Source organism: Gallus gallus, chromosome W, assembly GCF_016699485.2.
Source record: "Gallus gallus isolate bGalGal1 chromosome W, bGalGal1.mat.broiler.GRCg7b, whole genome shotgun sequence".
NCBI lineage: Eukaryota > Metazoa > Chordata > Aves > Galliformes > Phasianidae > Gallus > Gallus gallus.
Genome location: NC_052571.1, coordinates 4,774,300 through 4,796,218, shown reverse-complemented (window position 1 = coordinate 4,796,218; position 21,919 = coordinate 4,774,300). Strand labels below are relative to the sequence as shown.

The 21,919-nt window shown below is 43.1% G+C and overlaps 1 protein-coding gene across 7 annotated transcripts in view; it reads left to right on the top strand.

The window, feature by feature from the left end:
- LOC426615 (mesoderm induction early response protein 3-like) overlaps nt 1-21,132 on the top strand; it is a 152,043-nt gene extending 130,911 nt beyond the window's left edge. For all 7 annotated transcript variants that reach the window (XM_015300439.3, XM_015300438.3, XM_040655239.2 and 4 more), the window contains 3 exons: nt 16,896-17,023; nt 17,200-17,345; nt 17,425-21,132. In XM_015300439.3, the coding sequence (XP_015155925.2) occupies nt 16,896-17,023; nt 17,200-17,345; nt 17,425-17,879 (729 nt within the window). In that variant the 3' untranslated portion in view covers nt 17,880-21,132. The remainder of the gene's footprint in view (nt 1-16,895; nt 17,024-17,199; nt 17,346-17,424) is intronic.
- Nucleotides 21,133-21,919: the final 787 nt, after the last annotated feature.

Here is a 21,919-nt window from a genome sequence, read left to right as displayed (position 1 = left end):
TGTATGGTGGGGCCTCTTTTAGCACGATACCTCTTCTCCTGGTGATGCTCCAAACTTTTTGCCTTCAGGCCAGTCCATGATCACCTCTAAGATTCCTGGATGGCTGAGGTTCCCCATGCAAGCTCGTTGTGTAACCAATGCAATCCACTTACTCCAAGTGACATCAGAAGCATGATGGGTGGAGGGAACCTTTCCTTTAAACATCCAGTTCAGCTGTCACGGAGTTATCTAGGTAGATCTGTGCCCGTGACAGGGGGGCAGTAGGCTCGCGGCCCCCCCCCCCGGCTTCCCAAGAAAAAAATGGAGCAGCGGCAACGATCTAAGAAGGAGAACTTATTTTACTAACTACCATGTTGGAATGCAAGGTGACACAATATAATACAATCTAATTGGAAGTAAGGATAATAAATCAAATGAAATGAGAGAGGGCGAAAGAGCGATAGAGAGGGAGAGAGAGAGAGAGTGAGAGAGGTACACGGCTTGGAAGCACACCCACTCCTCTCCCTGGCAGCAAGTGAAAGTGAAAAAGACCACGCACAACCAGATGACATATCTTCCGTGATGTATCTTCCTTCTCTGACCGTGAGGTCCTCTGGGATACGTAGTTCTTCTTTTTTGTCCATGATGTTCTGATGTGGAATACCAATAGCAAAGTTACAAAACCATGACATCAGCACTGGCAGTCAAGGTGCCAGAAGGAGCTGTGTTTTATTACCAATTACTTCGGAAGCAGCCCTAACCCCCTCATATGTGGCTAAGACAGCCTTTTCAGTTGGAGTGTAGTACTCTTCAGACCCTCTGTATGCTCAGCTCCAGAATCCCAGGACTCTTCTTAGGCTCTTTGCCACAAACTCCAAGTGGGACCTCTCTCCAGCAGCATCACTTGAAAAATGGGGCTTACAATGAGGCTATAGTTTGGAACATGCATTCTCCAAAAGCCGTCTAGACTCAGATTGTGTCTCTTTCTTATTAGTGGGCGACGACATAGCAGTGATTTTGTTGACCACATCTGTTATAATGTGACAACATCCATCTTGCCACTGTATACCTAGGAACTGAATCTCCTGGGCAGGTCCTTTCACTTTGCTTCGCTTAATAGCAAAACCAGCTTGCAGAAGGATCTGTATTATTTGCTCTCCTTTCTCAAAAACTTCCCTTGCTGTGTTGCCCCACACAATAATGTCATCAATGTACTCTAAGTGCTCAGGAGCACCGCCCTGTTCCAGTGCAGCTTGGATCAACTCATGGCAAATGGTGGGGCTGTGTTTCCAACCCTGGGGCAAATGATTCCAGGTATACTGAACGCCCCTCCAGGTGAAAGCAAACTGTGGCCTGCATTCTGTGTTCAAAGGAATGGAGAAAAAGGCATTAGCAATGTCAGTGGTGACATACCACTTGGCTGCTTTTGACTCCAATTCATAATGGAGTTCTAGCATATCCAGCACAGCAGGACTCAGCGGGGGTGTGACTTCCTTCAGGCCACGGTAGTCTATCGTCAGCCTCCATTCTCCACTGGCTTTACGCACTAGCCATATGGAGCAACTAAAAGGTGAGTGAGTTTTGCTGATCACTCCCTAACTCTCTAGTTGACTAATCAACTTATGAATGGGGAGCAAGGAATCCCTGTTGGTGCGGTACTGCCATCTGTGCACCGTTCTTGTAGCCATTGGTACCTGTTTCTTTTTCACTCATAGCAACCCCACAGCAGACGGATCTTCTGACAGGCCAGGCAAAACAGACAACTGCTTAACTGGTTCTTTGTCTACAAAAGCCAATCCCAAGGCCCACTGATACGCCTTGGGATCCTTAAAATATCCCCTTCTGAGGTAATCACTACAAAGTATACATGGAGCCCCTGGGCTAGTCACAATAGGGTGTTTTTGCCAGTCTTTACCAGTGAGGCTTATTTTGGCCTCCAACATAGTCAACACTTGGGAACCCCCAGTCAATCCATGAATATAAATTGATTCTTTCCCTTGGTGACTCGAGGGCATTAGGGTACACTGTGCACCAGTGTCCACCAGGGCCTTATATTTCCGTGGTTCTGATGTGCCAGGCCATCTAATCCACTCAGTCCAACACACTCTATTATCCCTTTCCCCCCCCTGGCTGGGAGCAGAGCCCCTCTATTTGTTACCTCTGTTGCTATTGCCGTGTCCCGCAGCAACTGGAGCAATCACCTTTTTGGAGAAGTTCACCTTGGCGGAGGATCTGTCTTGTAATTCTTTTACCTGTGCTTGAAGTGCTGGAGTGGGTTTTTTATGCCACTTCTTCATATCTTCTCCATGGTCACGTAGGTAACGCCACAAGGCAAAACGTGACATAGTCCTACTGTTGTCACTTGCTCGAGCAGAAGGACGTCTTCTTTTTATAGCTGAGACAATGGATGATGCAGGTTGGGAGGAAACCAGTTTGATCAGCCCCTCCAGTAGGCTGTTTTGGGAAGCCTGGTCCCCATCAGATCTATCTAATACCACCATGCATCCATCAGTGTTAAGCACGGTAGACAGTTCGTCTGTTATATCTTCTTGATTGCTCTCCATTCTGTCCAGTTTTTCAACTACTTTTGTAATGGCTGAAACACAAGCTCGTAGAGGGGTTAAATGTAACTCAAAGTCTTGGAGTCTATTAACCAGATCATCTATAAGGGGTCTTCTTTCCCCTCTGCCATACATTGCTGCAAATGTACTGGCATACCTTTATGGTGCAGTCTTTGTGAAAATACGCCACATATTTGGTGTACACCTGACTCTCTCAGGATCATGCTCTTGGTCTGGCTCATCAAGAACGAAATTGGGGCTATGTAACATTTCTACCACAGCGTACTCTCTCAAATAACGGATGCCTTTCTCCATATCAGTCCATTTCTTTTTCTCAGGCATCAGATTGTCTTTGAAGGGGTATCTTTCTTTTACAGCGAGCAGCATGCACTTCCAGGGGGTGAAGGACCCATCCTAGCACATAGTAATACCTCTGTCAATGGCTGAGTCCCTAGCAATGCCACCCAGTTGGCGAGCTTCTCTACTACCTAGCCACACACTGTTGGCCCCATTGTCCCAACATGGAAGTAACCAGGTGACAATAGGCTCATTTGGGTGGCGTGAAAAATCTTTTCTCAGACCTCGAGTTTCATTCATTTTCAGATATCGATCAGTAATGCTAACAATGTCTTTCTCACCTCCTACCCTTTCAGGACTTCTTGTCCTCCTGGGTGTTGGTGACCGCAAACTTATTGAGGGCCCCTCCCCTGGACTCAGGGGTGCTTCCCCTGGATCTTGGAGCTGCTCCTCTGGATCTCCTTCCTTCTCTTCTCTTGCTGTGTCTGCTTCCTCTACTTTCTCCTCCTTTTCTTTCTTCTTTTCTAAGTGAGTCGAGATTCGTTTCATTTTCCGTCCTATTACAGGGACACCTGACATCAACTGTGGTGCCTCCTGTGGTTGATGATGTTGGTCAGTTCCGATGGTCTCACTTTTCAGCTCAGCTCGGAGTCTGTCTCATACGATTATGAGGAAATTTAGCTCAGATTCAAGCATGATTCGATGAGCCTGCATTCTGTTTATTTCAATCTGGAGACTGAATTTTGCGTGCTGGTAGGCATCTCGCTCAGTTTGGAGTACGTCCCGTTCGGACTTGAGGATGTCCCTCTCCGACCGGAGGGCATCTCATTCAGACTGGAGGGTGTCTTGTTGAGATTGAAGACTGTCCAGTTTGGATTGCAGGGAGTCTCTCTCGATTCGGAGGGCATCTCTCTCGAATCGGAGGGAGTCCCACTCGGAGTTGAAGGCTTTTCTCTCGACTAGGAGATTCTGTCTCTCAGCTTGGAGACTGTCTCTTTCAGCTTGGAGACTCTGTTTCTGGACCTGGTGATTCTCCCTATCGGCTTGGAGACACTCTCTTTCAGCAGAGACACTCTCTCTCAATTTCAGAAACTCTCTCCCTCTCTGGAATAGTATTAAATAAGGCCCGATAAGCATTAGCCAGGCCCCAAATCATTTGTGCCTCCTCAGATCTGCCTGAGCCGCAACATTCCTGTGTTAAGTATCTGTTTTGGCTCTCAGGGTCTTTCAGGTGTTCAGGAGTAAAATTCCATGACACCGAAGATGTCCATCTCTCTAAAGACTCTCCCAAGCTTCTCCACACTCCCTGCCACTCAGTATCCTCTGGTTCTGGGTAAGGCTTCATCAAAATATGATAAATACAAATACTGAGTGAAACAATGAAGAGTACATTCAGGGAGAGTAACAACGTGATCAAATGAGCATTCAAGAACTACATAAAGGATTCAAAGGAGAGACTGGGAGCCTGCTTAAAAATCTCAAGTTCTGTAAAATTAGCAGCTCCCTCTGCAAGCAGGTGTAAGAGAAAATTGAATCCTTTTTTTTCTCTTTACAGAAGTAAGATAGCACTGCTCAAAGTTTACAAATATCCCAGAATACTGGCAGTCTGCCTGGACTTTCAAGGTGAAGTTTTCAGTGAGCACCTGTGAAAGAGAGAAACTTTCCAAACGAAGCTAATGAAGCTCTCCGAGAGCAGAGAGATTTGCTCTAAAAACCTAAAAAGCAGCTTTTTCCCACATTCTCCACCAAGAATGTCAATGGTTTACTGGCTGGTTCAGCCCAGTTCCGTGACTAGTGGGGCAGAGGGATTTTGCAAAATCCGCACCTCCGAATAAGGGAAACAGGAGACCCCAAAATAATTAAAAACAGCAGCAATGATCTGAGGAGAAACGAACTAATTTACTAAATATGGTATCAGAATGCAAGATAACACACCATAATACAATATAATTAGAATTGAAGCTAATAAATCAAATATAATGAGATATAGAGTATCTGAAAGCCATAGGCCTTACAGTAGTGCTGAGGCGATGCATGCAGTCAGGACGAGAGCTGAGAGAAAAAGGGAACATCAGCTGACTTTGCCAGAGTTTTTATCTCCTCTCTGACTGCAAAGCCCCCTGGGGAATGTGGTTCTTCTTTTCCGGACAGGTGCCCAGAACTGGAGCATTAACACTTTTAACTCCCAGTGCACTGCATGATGTTATGATGTGGAATACCAGTAACGCAAATTCATAAAACCATGACATTCTGTTGTTAGTAAAATTAGCTACTCCCTCTGTGATGTAATTGTCAATATATCATATCATACAACATTGCATATAGGTACCAGGCAGGTGTCTCCATCAGTGCTCTTAATTGATTATATATGTATGCAACTCCAGAACAGAACATGATGAACTTAATAAGAAACCAATACATTCCAAAAAACATAAAGGCCTTTAATCCTTTATACAGTGCTCCTAAAATGAAGAATGGTTTCATAGCTGGCAGTTACTAAAAGGAAAAAAACTCAGTACAGTGTCCAGAATCTGGCAGACCGCCCAGCCTATAATCTAATCTCTGAAGGTCAAAGCTAGCTACAGCGCTCTGCGACTCTCTGACTTTAAGAAATCCCTTTTTTTCTGCTAACATTAAAAAGTTCAGATTCAGTACAGATTGCCCACATTCTCCACCAGTAACTGTCACGGAGTTATCTCTAGATCTATCTGTGTCTGTGACAGGGGGACAGTGGGCCCACAGGCCCACCTGCTCAAAAAAAGTGGGGGGGAGGGGGAAGAGAACAAAGAGAGAAAGGAGTAATAAGGAGAAAAAAAAAACAGCGGCAATGATCTGAGGAAGAAAGTTAATTTACTAATTATAATAGCAGAAATACATGGGATTGAAGCTAATAAACCAAATAAATGAGAGAGAGAGTGTCCAAAACCAAAGGCCTTACTCCAAAGCTGAAGGCAAGATGGCTAGGGAGCACACACTGATGAGATGAGCAGCAAAATAAAGAGCAGTCTTGTGACTTGTGAGCAGTTTTATCTTTCCCTCTACATGAAAAACAGAAACAAAAATTCTTCTGGAGTATGGAGCTGTTCTTCTCTTCTGAGAACAAGGTACCTGGAAAAATCAGCAGTCCAAGGAACTGGAACATTAACTCTTTAACTCCAAGTGCTTACATGATGTTGTGATGTGGAATACCAATAACAAAAATCATAAAATCATGACAAGGTCCCTGCACCCCTCCCCAAGGAGACTGTAGGGATTGTGCCATCACTCTAGCCCTCATTTTTGCTTTTTTCTCATCCTGTCTCATGTCTCTGACCAGTCCAGAACTTGAACATCATTAAAGGGTTATGCAGGGGTACTGGGGAGTCTTCCCCCACTGAGATTCATTTTCCCAGCTTATTGTTGCCCTCCCCCAGGCATTCTTCCCTTTTTACTCCCCACAGTCACCATTTCAATTCACTGGTGAGATTTCTTTATGGAGTCCTTGGCTCCTCCTTTACCTTCTTTTTCTCTCTTCATGGATTCCCAGTCTGTCATCCTGCCTGTCTCTGGGATTGTCCTGAGAACCCAGAAATCCACTATGCCTTGCTCCAATTTATAGGAGGGAGAGGAGGTTCTTTGATATGCGTATACCCAACATGAGATTAAGAAACAACGGTTCAAATGTTGGTCCGACCAGTTTATTACAAATCCTAGTTGTTCAGGGAGATGGGGAAGGGAAGAAGGGTGACAGAAAAGATAGGAAATAGAAGCAAGGAGTCTTTGTAGGAAGCAAGAGGGAGATAGTCACCACCATGGTTCCAGCATGGTTCGTAGTTCAGTCATTGGTCTTCAGTAGTGGTGGGTCGTCGGGCGTTGTTCTGTTGACAACGACAACTTTTCAATGGTAGTACAAACTTATTTATAAGTCCAAAGTGGTTGAGTCAGCTCTCTTTGGAGTGACAGCTCAAATCCAAAGTGATTGAGTCAGCTCTCCTTGGAGTGTCAGCTTCTGGCTCTGGGATCTCAGCAGAAACTCCTTTGTTCCCATCTTCTAGGTCTTGCCAGCAGATAAGAGGGAGCAGGGATGCCCACCTGCATCCTGTTTTTCACAGGACACGATGGTATAATTCCTCAATTTTCCCATACCAAGCTGGAGTTATTTGGTCACAGGCCAGATCTTCTGCCAGTAAATACTCCTGAGCACTTTCTTCCCAAGGCAAACATCTCCAAAAAATGCTTTCAAATGTAAAATTGTCCACACAGTGATGTTGATTGCTACACGGCAACACCCACCTCTCACCTCCTAGATAAGTGAGAGTCTTATCGCACGAAATGACTCAGAAAACAAGCTTTGAGCCAAAAACAAAGAAGGATTCATACACCCTGGTGCTGACAGCCCCCAAACAAGCTGATCACCATAAATTGGTGAGGATGCCTGTCAGCTCACTCAGGCACCCACTGACCCCAGTGAGTGGAAGGATCCCAGACAAGCCCCCAAGTCATTGGGAAAATTTTACTCAAATATACTTGCTCAATTATCTTTATACCAGAAAGAGACAGAGGAGAAGTCTTAGCTTTCTTTATTCAAATAGAGAGTCTACTGGAAACATTTTTCCAGTAGATTCTCTCAACACATCAGAAGTCCCAGCCTCCACTTTATCCTTCCTCTCCACACATTGTCCCCTCTCCTTTCCTCACTGGAGGAAGTACTTGGAGGTTACAGGCTTCCAAGTCTACCAAATACAACTTCTATAGGGCTGTAAGGGAACTGTTATGTCATGGCCTGAACTGATGATTGAGCACCTGGTGAATGGGGGCGGCTAGCCCAGGAAGCATAGGTGCAAGCAATTCACCTGTGCTTCTCACATGACCAGAAAGAGTAGACCCAAGTCCACACCTCCCTTGGATCATTTATTCTAGCCTCCAGAGGGAGCTTCTCTTTTCTGGACAAAGGCTATTTTTTGAGAAGGAATGTTCTATAGCCAAAGACTCTGTTGCCTGTGGGGTGAGTTAACTTTTTTCTGTATATGATTATTGAAATTCCTAACAATACTTGGTTTAGTATTGTAAAGAATTTATCAGAAGCAGTTTCACTACTTCTAAGGACCAATACTGACCTAGTAGGCCTGTGCAGTAAGTCCAAAGTTCATAAATTCAAATTGTCCATAGACATCTGTAACTAAAACTATATTTGGTGAAAGCCTACAGACCAAGTGAAGAAGAATTTGCAAGCTTCTGCACAGCAACTTGTGAGCAAGGGCATCTTTTTTGTGAGCCTCCGTGTAAATGATTTTATTTGTAAGGGCATTTTTAAGCTTCTTTTACCTCATGATATAAACTAGACGGACTCTCAAAACTGTAACTTTTCAACTACAATGCTCTTAACAACTTAAGATGACTTTCAAAATGTAGACTTAATCCAGACCCTGGAAATCATAAACAGTACAACAGGGAATATATACAGTAAGATGTTAAGTAATACCATTCTATGAAAAAGCTCTAAGAGAGTACTTTAAAAAAAACAAAACACAACACACTGTGACTAGCAACTATTGAATTACTATAAAACTTATGACAGCTTCATTTTAAGAAACTCTGGTCAGATTTTCTGTTACCTCAACTTTCTGTACCCCCCCATAGGGTGCCAAAGAGGACTGTTGTGTTTTAACCTGGCAGGCAGTTGAGCACCACAAAGCTGTTCACTCACTCCCTTGCTGCCAGCATGATGAAGGAATGAATTAGAAATAAAATGGAATTCCTGGGTTGAGATAAAAGCTGTTTATTAGGAGAAAAAAAAATTATCTAACCACAATACAGTTATTTATTACCCACTGACAATACACACCCAGCTAACAATACAACTGTTTGCTAACAGTCACCTCCACTAACAATACATCTTACCACACACTTGCTTAACTCCCCACAGCTTTATAGCCTTCTGTATGATGCCATATAGTATGGAATAACTCCTTGCCTAATTCAGATCAGTTGTCCTGGCTCTGCCCCACCCCCTGCTGCTTGGCCATAAAGGCAGTGGCTTTTCCTCACCAAAGAGCCTGGCCTAGTGTGGCCTTGGGTGCACACCCATCATATAAGTAAAACAAAAAAAAAAGCAAGCAGGTAAAACTACATCTATGTGCTCTTAACTCTGTCTCTGCTGAATCCAGCTGCAATGGAATTGCCAGGTCACAGCCTGAACCAGTAGGTGAGCACCTGAGTGCCTGGAGCAGGGGAGCCTAGATCCACCCTTCCTCTCTCTCCCTCTCGGTGGTGCTTCCGGGAGCGTGTTTTCGCTCAAGAGCCTGCGCGGTTTACCCCCCCCCTTCTGGCGCGCCAGAGTTAAAACCGGAGAAGGCTGCATTCCTGAGCTCACCCTTTTTTCTGAACTGTTGCCGGGAGGGGTGAGTTAATTCCTCTTTCTTTGATATCTTGTTCTATAGTGCCTGTATCTCAAATAAGGGCTCTGTCATAGCCTTTGTTTGCTTTACACCAGCACAAGTTGACAATATGGATATTTTCAAGTTTTGTGCGTTTCTGTTGTTTTCATACCATCTTCAGGGTTTTTTTTTTTGTTTGTTTTCATCAGGGAACTGGTGTTCTTGTTATATGTCAGGGGAACGTCACAGTGTTGTTGACTGGTGTTCAGTAACACTCAACTAGACCTGCTCAATACCTAGCTTAGCTTGTCTTAAGATGTTTGTCCAGTTCAAATTTCAACTGAGCATTACTAATAAATAGTAATTCACCAGAGATGCAGAGAAATAATTAAAAAGAACTAAATTATTTCTTCCAACATGCAGAGAAGCACATAATTTGAGATATCTGTCAGTTCGGATTAGAATTTGTCTAAGAAATTTGCTACCTTTTATCTAAGCAGGGGAAATGTCAGAAAACTTGGAGAAAGTTATTGGAGACAGCATAAGGCGATATCACTTGTACATGGAAAGTATCAGCTAGTCAACATTTAGTTCATGGAGAAATTTAGTGACAGAGACATCCTCACCACTGTACTGCAAAGCATTACTTGAGGTTTCATATATTGATTTTCTTCTCTGCCTGGTATATTGGTCTTTGAGCTAGCAAGACTTATTAATACAACCAGGGCATCTTGGATGCTTGTGTAAGTTTTACCAAGCTCAAGTATAGTTTACTGCAATACTACATCAGGATAGAGTTTCATATTCTAGAATTTACTAAGACTTAAACAGGAATGAAAGAATCATAGAATGGCTTGGGTTGTAAGGGGGTTTAAAATATCAAGTTCCAACCCTCTTGCTGTGGGAAGGAGTACCATCTACTAAATCAGGGCCCTATCAAACCTGGTGTTGAATGCCTCCAAGGATGAGGCATCCACAACTTCCCTGGGCAACTTGCTTTAGTATCTCATCACTCTGAGTGATAATTTTTCCTCCTAATAACTAAATCTATCCTCTTTTAATTTAAAACCACTTACTTTTATCCTATCACTATTGGCTTTTCACATAGTCTAATCTCCTTCCTATTTATAAGCTCCCTTTAAGTATCGGGAGGTCACAAATGGGTCTCCCAAGAGCCTTTGCTTCTCTAAGCTGAAGAAGCTAAGCTCCTTCAACCATTCTTCATAGAGGTATCTCAGTTCTCTGGTGATCTTCATAGCCCAACTCTGGACCTGCTCCAACAGCTCTGTGTACTCCTTGTGCTTGGGGACTGTTGTGGCTAAGCAGAACACAGTTGTATGCTCAGTTGTTTCCCCATCCCCCCCACCTTCCCAGTGGAATTGGGAAAGAGAAGAAAAAAAATAAAGTAGAAATCATGGGTTGAGACAAAAAAACAAACAAACAAACAACAATTTACTAAGATTGGAGAAAAGGAAGGGGAGGAAAGGATTATAATTATAAGAATTAGATGATGCACAACACCCAATATTGCCTCCCTGATGGACACACTGAGTAGGGAGATAGAAACCTACCACTGTGTCGTAGACTTGACAAATGCATTCTTCAGTATTCTCATTCATGAAGAATCGAAAGACCAGTTTGCATTTACGTGGGGAGGCAGGCAGCAGACCTTTCAGGTCCTGCCGCAAGGGTATGTGCATTCACCAACCTATTGTCATAACTTAGTAGCGCGTGACCTAGCATAGTGGAATAATCCTAATAACATCAAACTGTGCCACTATATTGATGTTCTCATGTTAATGTCTGAGTCACGGGAGGCATTAGGAAAGGCAGTAGACTCATTAACTACTCTTTTGCAAGAGAAAGGGTGGGCTATAAACCCACAAAAAGTGCAAGGACCAGGCTTGTCAGGTGAAATTCCTGGGTGTAGCTTTGTCAGCAAAGACCAAAGTACTACCCAGTGCGATAATAGACAAGGTTCAGGCATGCCCGGTCCCTTCCATGCCAAGGCAGCTACAAGAATTTTTGGATATATTGAGATACTGGCATTCCTTTATACCCCACTTAGTGCAGCTGCTGAGGCCTTTGTATGGAGTCACGAAGAAAGGCCAAAAAGACTGGGGGAGAATGGACAAAGAAGCCTTCCAGCAAGCAAAACTAGATGTTAAACAGGCCCAGGCACTGGGTATATTCGATCCCAACTTTCCAGCCAAAATAGATGTCCGTGTAACTCAGGATGGGCTCAGCTGGGGCCTATGGCAGCGCCAAAATTCCATTTGAACCGCAGTTAGGTTCTGGTCTCAGGGTTGGCATGGAGCAGAAGACTGGTACAGTACTGCTGAAAAACAGTTACTGGCTGCCTACTCCGCATTACAGGCAGTAGAGCCAATAACCCAAACATCTGAAGTCATAGTTAAGACCACCTTGTCAATTCAGGGGTGAGTGAAAGATCTGACCCTCCTTCCTAAGACGGGGTGGCCCAAGCACCGACAGTGGCACGATGGGTCGCCTATCTCAGCCAGTGGAGTAGTCTGTCTTCATCACCACTGAAAGAAGAACTCTAGAAGATCCTAGGCCTGGTGACATATCACAGCAATGCCCCAGAAGAGACAATGGTTGCTCCACCAGAGAAGGGTCCCATTCAGGAAGGGCAATATCCCATTCCTCAAGATGCCTGGTATATGGATAGGTCCAGCAAGGGTAACCCAAGCAAGTGGGGAGCAGTGGCATACCATCCCTCCACTGAAACAATCTGGTTTAAAGAGGGGGATGGTCAGAGTAGCCAATTGGCAGAACATGTGGGATGGTAATAACCAAAGAACTCGGCAACAGCATACTAAACATCTGCACAGATAGTTGGGCTGTGTACTGGGGACTCACTCTTTGGATTGCACAGTGGGCCACCCAGGAATGGACTATCCACACCCGACCAATCTGGGGTAGAGATATGTGGTTAGACACGAGACTGTACATGTTTACCAAGTTTCTGGCCACCAACCTCTGCAATCACCGGAAAACGATGAAGCTGACACACTGGCCCAAGTTTGATGGACTGAGGATTCACCATCCAAGAACATCGCCCGCTGGGTTACATCAGAAGCTGCAGCATGCCGGACAAAAGACAATGTGGGCAGCTGCTAAAGCATGAGGGCTGCCCATACAACTATCTGACATTGTCCAGGCATGCCGAGACTGCAATGCCTGCTCCAAGATGAGACCGAGACCGTTGCCCGAAACAAGAGCCCATCTTACTAGAGGATACAGTCCTCTCCAGCAATGGCAGATCACTTAAACTGGGCCCCTCCCTCAGTCTGAGGGGGGCAAGATATGCCTTGACCTGCGTCGACACCACGAGTGGGCCAGTGCAGGCCTATCCAGTGCCAGTGCCAAGAGCAAAGCAGACATATACCATCAAGGCACTCACCAAGTTGATGTCTGCCTACGGGACACCTCAAGTCATCGAGAGTGACCAAGGGACTCATTTCACTGGCTTAGTGGTACAATGCTGGGCAGAAAAAAAACCAACATTGAGTGGCGATTCCACCTGCCATATAATGTGATGGGGGCAGGCCTTACTGAATGCTATAACGGCATTCTTTAGGCTGCCCTGAAGACAGACTCTCAGTCCCTGCAGGGGTGGACAAAGAGACTCTATGAAACCCTGTGGGACTTGAATAAAAGGCCTAGAGATAGCAGACCCAGTGCCCTGAAAATGCAACAGACAACACGGGCCTCCCCACTTAGAATCCAAATTACAGGCACTGATAATTGGGTAAGACCCAAAATTTGCCAGGTAAATACTCTTCTGCTCCCTGCCCCTGAGAACCTGGAACCAGGTACCTGTAAAATAGAATGGCCTTGGAAAGTGCAAGTCGGACCAAAGTGGTGTGGCCTACTTGCACCTTGCGGGAGATTACTGGAGGTTGGGGGATTGATAGTCCTCCTGGTACTAGGTATATGGCCTGCAGACATTGTAGTCAACAGTCTCGTTTTCATCGCTAAGGGGACCTTAATCACATCCCCGTGGCAAAATCAGGACACCCCCCCCCCCCCCCCCCCCCCCCCCTTTTGTACCTGATATAGTTATGCAGCCTCAGATATCCGGCCAAAGGGTGTGGTACAGATGGTTGGGACGTGCCCCAATGCAAGCCAAAGTGTTGACCCAAGACAGGAACACGGCCTGTATGTTGGCATGGAGGGTGGACTTACTCCTGGTACTTCTGAAACATCTGTGCTACTCCCTGTGAGTCTCTTTGAGTCCACAGGATCACCGGGTGAGGTAACATGACATCAAGATGCTCCAGTGTCAGTATAAGATCAGCGTGACACCCGGTGGTGGACTATATGGGATGGATGAAATGCGAGCCGATCCTTCCCTGGTTCGAGCAACTAAGTGCCTCCTGGGGAACCATCGAGTACTGTTCCACAAAGGAGCACGAACCTCAACCAAGAACCAATCATAATTTGTTGTATATTTGTTGTATCTACAGCACGACAGGCAAATTGTGCAAAGTGTCGTCGTGTACTGGATCACTGTAATGGAAAGGGCTTACCTTCACCTTGGTCAATCATTGGTTCATGCTGTGAAGGGGTGGAGTGTAGTGGAAATGCTAAGTCATGGTTTGAAACAGTGATTGAGCACCTGGTGGGAAGGCAGGGCCAACCCAGGGGGGCTCAGGTGCATGCAATGCACCTGAGTGACTGGAAGGGGTGGAGTCAGGATCCACCCCTTCCCAGACCTCATTTAAGGGTTGGGGGGGAGGCACAGGTATTTCTTTGGAGGTCTTTGTTTTCTTGTGGTCTTTTTGTCATTTGTTTTCTTCCTTTGTTTCTCTGTTCATGGCTGCTCATTTTGAGCTTGTTTTCATTTGCTGTAGCCTTGAACTTGTCCACCCTGCTATTATTGCTGTGTTTTCCATCTCTTTCTGCTGTTACACTGCCATGCTTTATTAGTTTCTGTTTTGGTGGGGTGGAGTTGACTGGGTTACATCAAATTATATTTTTTTATTGATGTCTTGTTGTCAGTTCACAGTACTGGTGCCTTAACTCTTTAATTTCCTGTGCTTTGCATGGTGTTATGATGTGGAATACCAATTCCACATATCATAAACCGTGTCACTGTAGCCTTCCTGTCATATGCTGGTTTTCTTCCTTTGTTTCTGTGTCCATGGCTGCTCATTTTGGGCTTGTTCTCATTTGCTGTAGCCTGTGACTTTGTCTCCCTGCTTTTGTTGTGTTTTCCATCGCTTTAAAGCATTATATTACTATCTGGTGTCCTTTCTTGAATTGGTTTCTTATTTTGATCTACTCGCTTTCAATTTGATTGTGGCTGGTTTTCAGTGGCTGCTCTTTGTAATCTGTTTCTTAACTGATTGCATAACTTTTGCTTCCCTTACCCTTCCTATCCCTTCTAAAAAGCTTGTAGCTCTCAATTGGTGTATTCCAGTGTATGATCTATGTGATTTGCACTTTGTTTATAGTTTTCTAATTGCAACACGGTTTCCATGCTCTGCTTATTTCTCTTATGGTATGCTTTGGTGTAGAGGCACTTCTGCTGGTCTACTGGCCTCGTTATCTTCTTCAGGGAGCCTTCCCAAATTTCTCTTGGATAAATCTGTGATTTTTCTCCTGCTGCCTTCTAAAAAGGGGCTATTTTAGTCTGGGGAAAAGGAGGCTGAGGGGAGACCTTATTGGAAGAGAGCAATATCTGAAAGGTGCTTACTGTGAGAACATGGTTGGTCTTTTCTTACTGCTGACAGGTGACAGGATGAGGGGAAATGGCCTCAAGTTGCACCAGGGTAAGTTTAGGTTGGATATTAGGCAACACTTCTTTACAGAAAGGGTTGTTAAGCACTGGAATAGGCTCCCCGGGGATGTGGTTGAGTCACCATCTCTGGATGTGTTTAAAAACTGTTTGGATGTGATGCTCAGGGACATGATTTAGCGGTAGTATGGTTAGGTCATGGTTGGACTCGATGATCTTTAAGGTCTTTTCCAACTTGAGTGATTCTATGGTTCTAAAAAGATAGTGTCTGTCCTTCTCTGTCGCTTAGAAGTCCGTTCTCTTCCTCCATCAAATCTAGTTTCAAGCTCTAGTAATGTATCTAGCTAGCTTTCTGCCCAGAACGTTCTTGATCCTTCATGTCAGTTGCATCCCATCCAACATCAACATGTCTGATCTCTCAAACTCGCATTCAAGGTAATAGTACCCAAAACCCTTAGTGTTACACCGTCTATGCAGCCATTCATTCAACTGATCCGTTTTTCCTTCTTCTACCCAAGACCCAGTCAAGGACTGGGAGGATCAAGGTGAACACTGCTTGTACTTCTGATCTCTTCAGTATTCTTCCAAGGAACATTAAGTCTATTAGTATTTTGTAATTCCCTTGTTTCAGCCTCCCGTGCCCCAGCTTGAAAAAGTAGGAGCAGACAGTCTTTTTCTAGTTCTGTCAGATCCAGTAGCTTCCTCTTGATGTCCTAAATGAAGGCTTCCATCAGGCAGCAAACCTCTCCAGAGAGATTATCTGGGTGGCAAATGGGTGCTTCAGTGCCTCTTAGTGAGGAGTCCCTGAATACTAACACTGTTCACCTTTTTTCAATGACACTGGTTCTGACTTTGGTCCTTGATTAGACCAGCCTAATGTGGTTGTCTGTTCCTGGGTCTGAACCATTACCTGCATCCTATCTTTTTTCCACCCCCAGAGTTTTGGATCTGTTGCATAGGGGCGCTTTGAGGGCAAGGGAGCAAGGGGGAGAGAGGAACTGTGGGCTGATGATATGAAATGTTTCTGCATCTAAAAATTGATGTTATTTCTACCTATATTCTTATAGAATACATTTTCTCTAAGAATCTGACTTTGCATTGCAGTGGCTGTGTGGAGGAAAAAGATTAACAGGATTAACAGTTAACATCGATCAAAATGTGTCTTTTGAGTCCTAAATACCTTGACGATGACAATTTTATTTTTTTGTTTAAACAGTTACCATTGTGTATATCTGTTGTAAAAGCCTCAGCAGTTTCTGACTTTTCCAAAAGGATTAAGTACCTCAAGTCTTTTCTGGTTCACTTCTCATAGGTCATTGATCTGTTTTTTTCCGTTCTATGAATCTGTTTTACTGTTTAAAAAAAAAAAAGTCGTTATGAACTAAAATGTTTCTGTTATAAGTATAGTTTTAAGTTTATTAAAAAAATAATTAAAAAATCAGCACAACAGTGTAGAACACGCGTAACAGTTATTTGAAACTGTAGAGCTCTTTAAAATCTCTTCATTTAATTGATTTGTTCCAGATTATTAGAGTAGCAAAGGTAACAATATTACAGGGATATAGGAATTGGGGAGATGCCAAAACATAACTGTATGGGAACTGTTGAATTACAGCCTGAACCTCTGATTGACCACCTGAGGTGAGTGCTGAGTCAGCTGCAGGGGCACCGGTGAACACAATTTCACCTGAGTGACTGGAAGGGGTGGAGCCAGGCTCCACCTCTCCTAGACCCCATTTAAGGGCTGACTCCCAAGGAGGGAGGATCTCTATCTGGAGATTATTCCTCTTGGAGCCCTCCTGGGAGCCCAGGACACGGGTAAGATCTTTATTTCGTTACTCCTTTGTAACACGGTAATCTCTCTGGTCCAGTACCAGTATACCTGTTTGCCATACCATAACGCTTTACACTAATTTGTCAATTCTTGTCTTTTTTTAGGTAAGAACCAGAACAGTTGCTGAGTGTGTGGCTTTCTATTACATGTGGAAAAAGTCAGAACGGTATGATTACTTTGCTCAGCAAACAAGATTTGGAAAAAAGAGATATAACCATCATCCAGGAGTTACGTAAGTAAAATGTTCTCAGAATGTTTTGTCTTGCAAATCCTGAATGTAGAAGATTGTTTATTTTTCCCTCATATCATTACAGTGTAATGCTGCAGTGGCTATGACAACTGAAATTAAATTATTTTAGGCCTTGATTTAATGTTACATAACCCATTATGGGTGTAATATTCTTTTAGGGATTACATGGATCATTTGGTAGATGAAGCAGAAGCCCTTGGTGGAGCAGTGCATTCTTCAGCCTTGACATCTAATAGTCGAACAGAAACCATCCCTGATCAACAGCTAAGCATTCTGAACTCTATCACTGCCAATGAGTTGACAGGTAAATCAAGGGAAAACATCTTTCTGTTGTGACTACATAAACTATTTAATTTATATTTGTGTTCACTTGTTTTTTACAGCATTGACAAATAGCGTAACTGCTGTCTGCCATACTTCAGATGCGAACTGTCTGGATGATGCCTTTTCTCCTGTGGACAGCTTACCCCGAGCAGCAGTTAATCATGTGCCTGTTGAAACAGAAGAATTGCTCAACTTGCCTAGCAATGGTGAAAGTGATTGTTTTAATTTATTTGAGACTGGCTTTTATCATTCAGAGCTAAACCCAATGAATATGTGCAGTGAGGAGACGGAAAGATCTGCGAAGAGACTGAAAATGGGAATTGCTGTCCCAGAATCTTTCATGAATGATGTCTCTGTAAATAACCTTGGTGTGGACTTTGAGAACCACACACACATTACAACTGCCAAAATGGCTGTTTCAGTGGCTGACTTCAGCAGTCTATCTACAAATGATGCAAATGGTTTTATCAACACCCACACTCTACACCAACATACTGCCCTTCACTCAGAATGACTGTTGAAAATGAAACAAACAGTGGGTACTTTATGCAGTAGTGGTAAACTTGATGAGAGCTATCAGGTTTGCTTAGTCTTTCACTGGAAATATGAACTTTATGACATCAGTGATGTCTTTGTATGTATAGAACTATATCTTGATTTATCAAGAGTAATTTCTTTTTTCAGTCCATAAATGAGGAAATGTCATACAACGTTTGGCAGAGTTTGAGACTAAAACAATTCTGTGGTGCAGCTTGAAGCTCTGCTCCAATTTTTTTTTAAAGCCTGTAGACAGAAACCACCATTTCAAACCCAGCACAGAAGTTCTGAACTGGTTGAAGTGGCTTTTTAGTATAAGTTACTGTTATTCCACTGTATTCATCACAGCAAAAGTGTTTACAGGTACTAATCCTGACCCCTGCACAAGGTAGCATTTTTTTCTTACAAAGGCAGGGATTGTTTTCTTTAATTTAAACTGCACAAACACACAAGGATGGTTTTTAAATGAAACCTTCTCTCATGTGGTACTAAACTAGAGCACTTCAATTTACAAAACAGTAACTTCATCTTGATGGAAGCTAGCACAAGGGACTTAACATGAGTAAAGTACAAAGATACGCTTGGATGCTGTTGCAAAATTATAGGCCATGGCTACCTTATACAAGTAATGATACTGCGAGAGGTGTCTGTGTACTTAAAACTTACTGGCTGTAGGGGAACTGTTAGGTCAGGGCTTGAACTGGTGGTTGAGCACCTGGTGAAGGGGTGTGGCTGGCAAATTGTTTGTACCTGTACTCCCCATGTGACCAGAAGGGGTGGACCTAGGGTGGAGCCACTCTGGGCTCATATAAGGGCCAGCATCTCCTGGGCTTAGGTTGCTTTTTGCAAAGGAATGTTGTATTGTTAGGGGTTTCCTTTTCCTGCTGGGTGAGTTCTGGTCTTGTTTTTGTATGTTGCTATTGGTCTGCTTGTGAGTACTCTGCCTGGTATTGCCAAGAACTTGTCAGAAGCAATTTCACTTTTTTTTTTTATGAGCAGAATGCTGGCTTAAACAGATTCATTTCAGGGTGTTGTGTTTTTCTGGATTTTGTCTACAGCTTTAAAGAGTAATATAATTGTGTAATGTAACTTTCCAAAGACAGCTGATGCGTAAAGCTACAGTCTGCACAGTTAAGGATTTACCACTAAACAGTCAATGTTTTTGAAGGCATCTTAAATTGTTAGGAGTGCTGCAGTTGAAAGCATCATGGTTTTGGGAGTCTACCTAGTTTATATCAAAATAGTGGAACCTTGTAGTATGTACCTAAAACCTTCTACTTAGCATGGATTGTGTTTATTTGTTTTGGCAAAGTCATTGGCTGAAAAATGGCACTTTGCTACTTTGGTAAAATAGAAAAAGATCAAGTAGAAATGCTTCTCATAAGCTAACTATCTGGGTAAATTTTTACTATGAACATAAAGTACAAGTTAGCTATCCAGAAAGCTTATCTTGCAAATTCTTGTGGGAGAGTTGAACGAAGCATGGTATTGGCTTGTAACATGTTGTAGCGTACAACTTACAAGTTAACTGATAATCTGAATCTTATTGCAGTAAAATTACTGTTTTTTCTCCATAATGTTGTTTTTTGCACTGCTTGTGTTATATGTTTAATTGCCACTAATTTGTTCTTATTATTCAAGTGATTAAATTTGCTTCACTAATATTTGTATAATTACTTCAAGGTCTTGTTGAGTAATTAGGAAGTAGTGACTTTAATATTAGAAGGGAAAGAGGATATTTATTATGTGTACTATGAACTGCATTGACATTCTGAGTTTTAGATGGAGAATATAGAATTTTCTTTACAGCTTTGTAATGAAGATTTTTTAAGTGTTTATGCAGTAGTGCATTACTGTATTAAAACTGAATTAGTTTAGCATAGTGGACAAAAGTAGAGATAATTTTATCATCAGCTCTTAACTTATGCATCTGAAGTAATTCTATTATTTACACAGTAAATAATGGGTAGCCTTGGCCCTCTATTGTACTGTTTTTTTAGTCAAGTTGTCAGCTTCTCATTGCTGTTTTGTGCTGAACTTTGTACCTTGTTTCTTTTGTTTATGAATCAACATTTTATGCAACTTTGTAAGAAATACTGGCCATAATCCTTCATTGTTATACATTCAAATTTCACTATGAACTTACAGTGAGTAGCTGGTATGTATAAAAAAGAATCATCATACAAAGATGACTTATACCAGATGCACTTACCTGAATATGCCCATTCTCATTAGCTGATGCAGTAATATATTAAGTTTACCTATGCAGTGCTGGGATTTTAATGTAGACAGAGACTTGTCCAAGGTTTGGGTTGCCAGCGAGTTTGAATGAATGCTTTAGTTATTTAATAAAGACTTTTGACTAAAACTCAGGAAACGATATGAGAGAAAATAGAGTTCTGGCTAGTCGAATAGGTTTTAAATGATGATCCTGTTGGCTGGCTAGCTTGTTGGTAAAATGAGGCAATAACTTGCAAGATCTTGTGAATGTGTAATTTTTTTCATATATTTACAGTTATCTATTTCACTGTTTACTGACTAGTTCTACGTATAGTAACACTTTTGTGTATGCTTGATGTCTTAGTTTCAGTTGAGACAGTGTTAATAGCACACTGATATCTTGGTTGTTGCTGAATGATGGGAGCACACTCAGGGCCATGCCAGGCTGCTTGGTGGGGAAGAGCCACTGCCTTTATGGCATGGCAGCAGGGCAGAGATAGAACAACTAGCGTGAATTAGGCAAGGGGTTATTCCATACCACGTGACATCATGTGGAAGGTTATAAAGCTGTGGAGAGTTGACCTGGGGATGGGCCGCTGCTTGTGGATTATCTTGGCCATCAGTCATTGAGTGGTGAGACATTGTGCTAGTGGGGTGTTGGTCAGCAAACAGTTGTATTGTTAGTTGATTGGCAGGTGGCGAGTAATTGCACTGGGGATGTGTTATTGCATTTTTGTTTCTCTTTTTCTTGGGAGGGGAGGGTGAGTGAACAGCTGTGTGATGCTTAGTTACTTGTAGGGTTAAACCACAACGGTCCTTTTGGCCCCTGGTGTAGGGCTCAAAGGGTTGAGATAACATCAAATCTGACTGGAGCATGTTAGAATAGAATTGTTTATAAGCATTACAGTAGTTCTACAATTGCAGGTTGCAATGTTATTTTTTCCTGTTTTTTGAGATCTTCCAGAGTCTTTTCATGGAACCGTATTATTTAATATACGTGCTATATATGATCCCTGTTGCGCTGTTTACCATTTCTGGAAGCTAGGTTAAGGCTATTGTTTTTCTGTATGACATTACACTGGTTGGGAAACTAATATGTTGTTTGGATTTGATATTGCAGTTATTGTCCTACTTTGAGAACCAAATCTTGGAAACTATTAATAATAGCACTGTTTACTTTGTCTCCTCTGGGAGACGAGTGGGAACGTTCAAACCAGCACGTTCTTATTGCTATGTCTCCTGAATTTGTTTCAGGTTTTATTTACGGTTAAACAACAGTTTTCAAATACCACTGGGGATCTGCCCTGAGGCTGGATAGCTGTGAGTAGCAGGGAGTGTGGAATAGTCTGGGGCAGGTACCTAGAACAGTGGGAACCTCACAGTCTTTTGGAACTTCTCTCCTAAGCAACTGTGGGATCCTAGAAAACTATAGTAAAATATTTGGAAAGGTATGCTGTTGCCCTGACAATCCTAGAGAGACAAATCACTGCAACCTGCTGGGGACTGGCCCATACCTACTGAGCCCTGTTAAACACTATTCAGCACCCTGAAGGGAAAGCAGTCTGTGGATTTGGTGGACAATGCAACAGCCCTGCAGTTGCTCCAACCCCTGCAACAGGCCTTGCAGTTCAGAGAACCAGCCTGTGCCAATATCAGTTGCCCTTATATGTAAGACAAAATAGTGGCTGTGAGTCAGCTTGCTTAGTAAGGAAAGAAACTCCTACTAACACGAGGATGGATGAAGCAGGGCCATCGCAAGGACAGGAGGAGGAAGAGTCAGAACTAATGGAGGCAGTG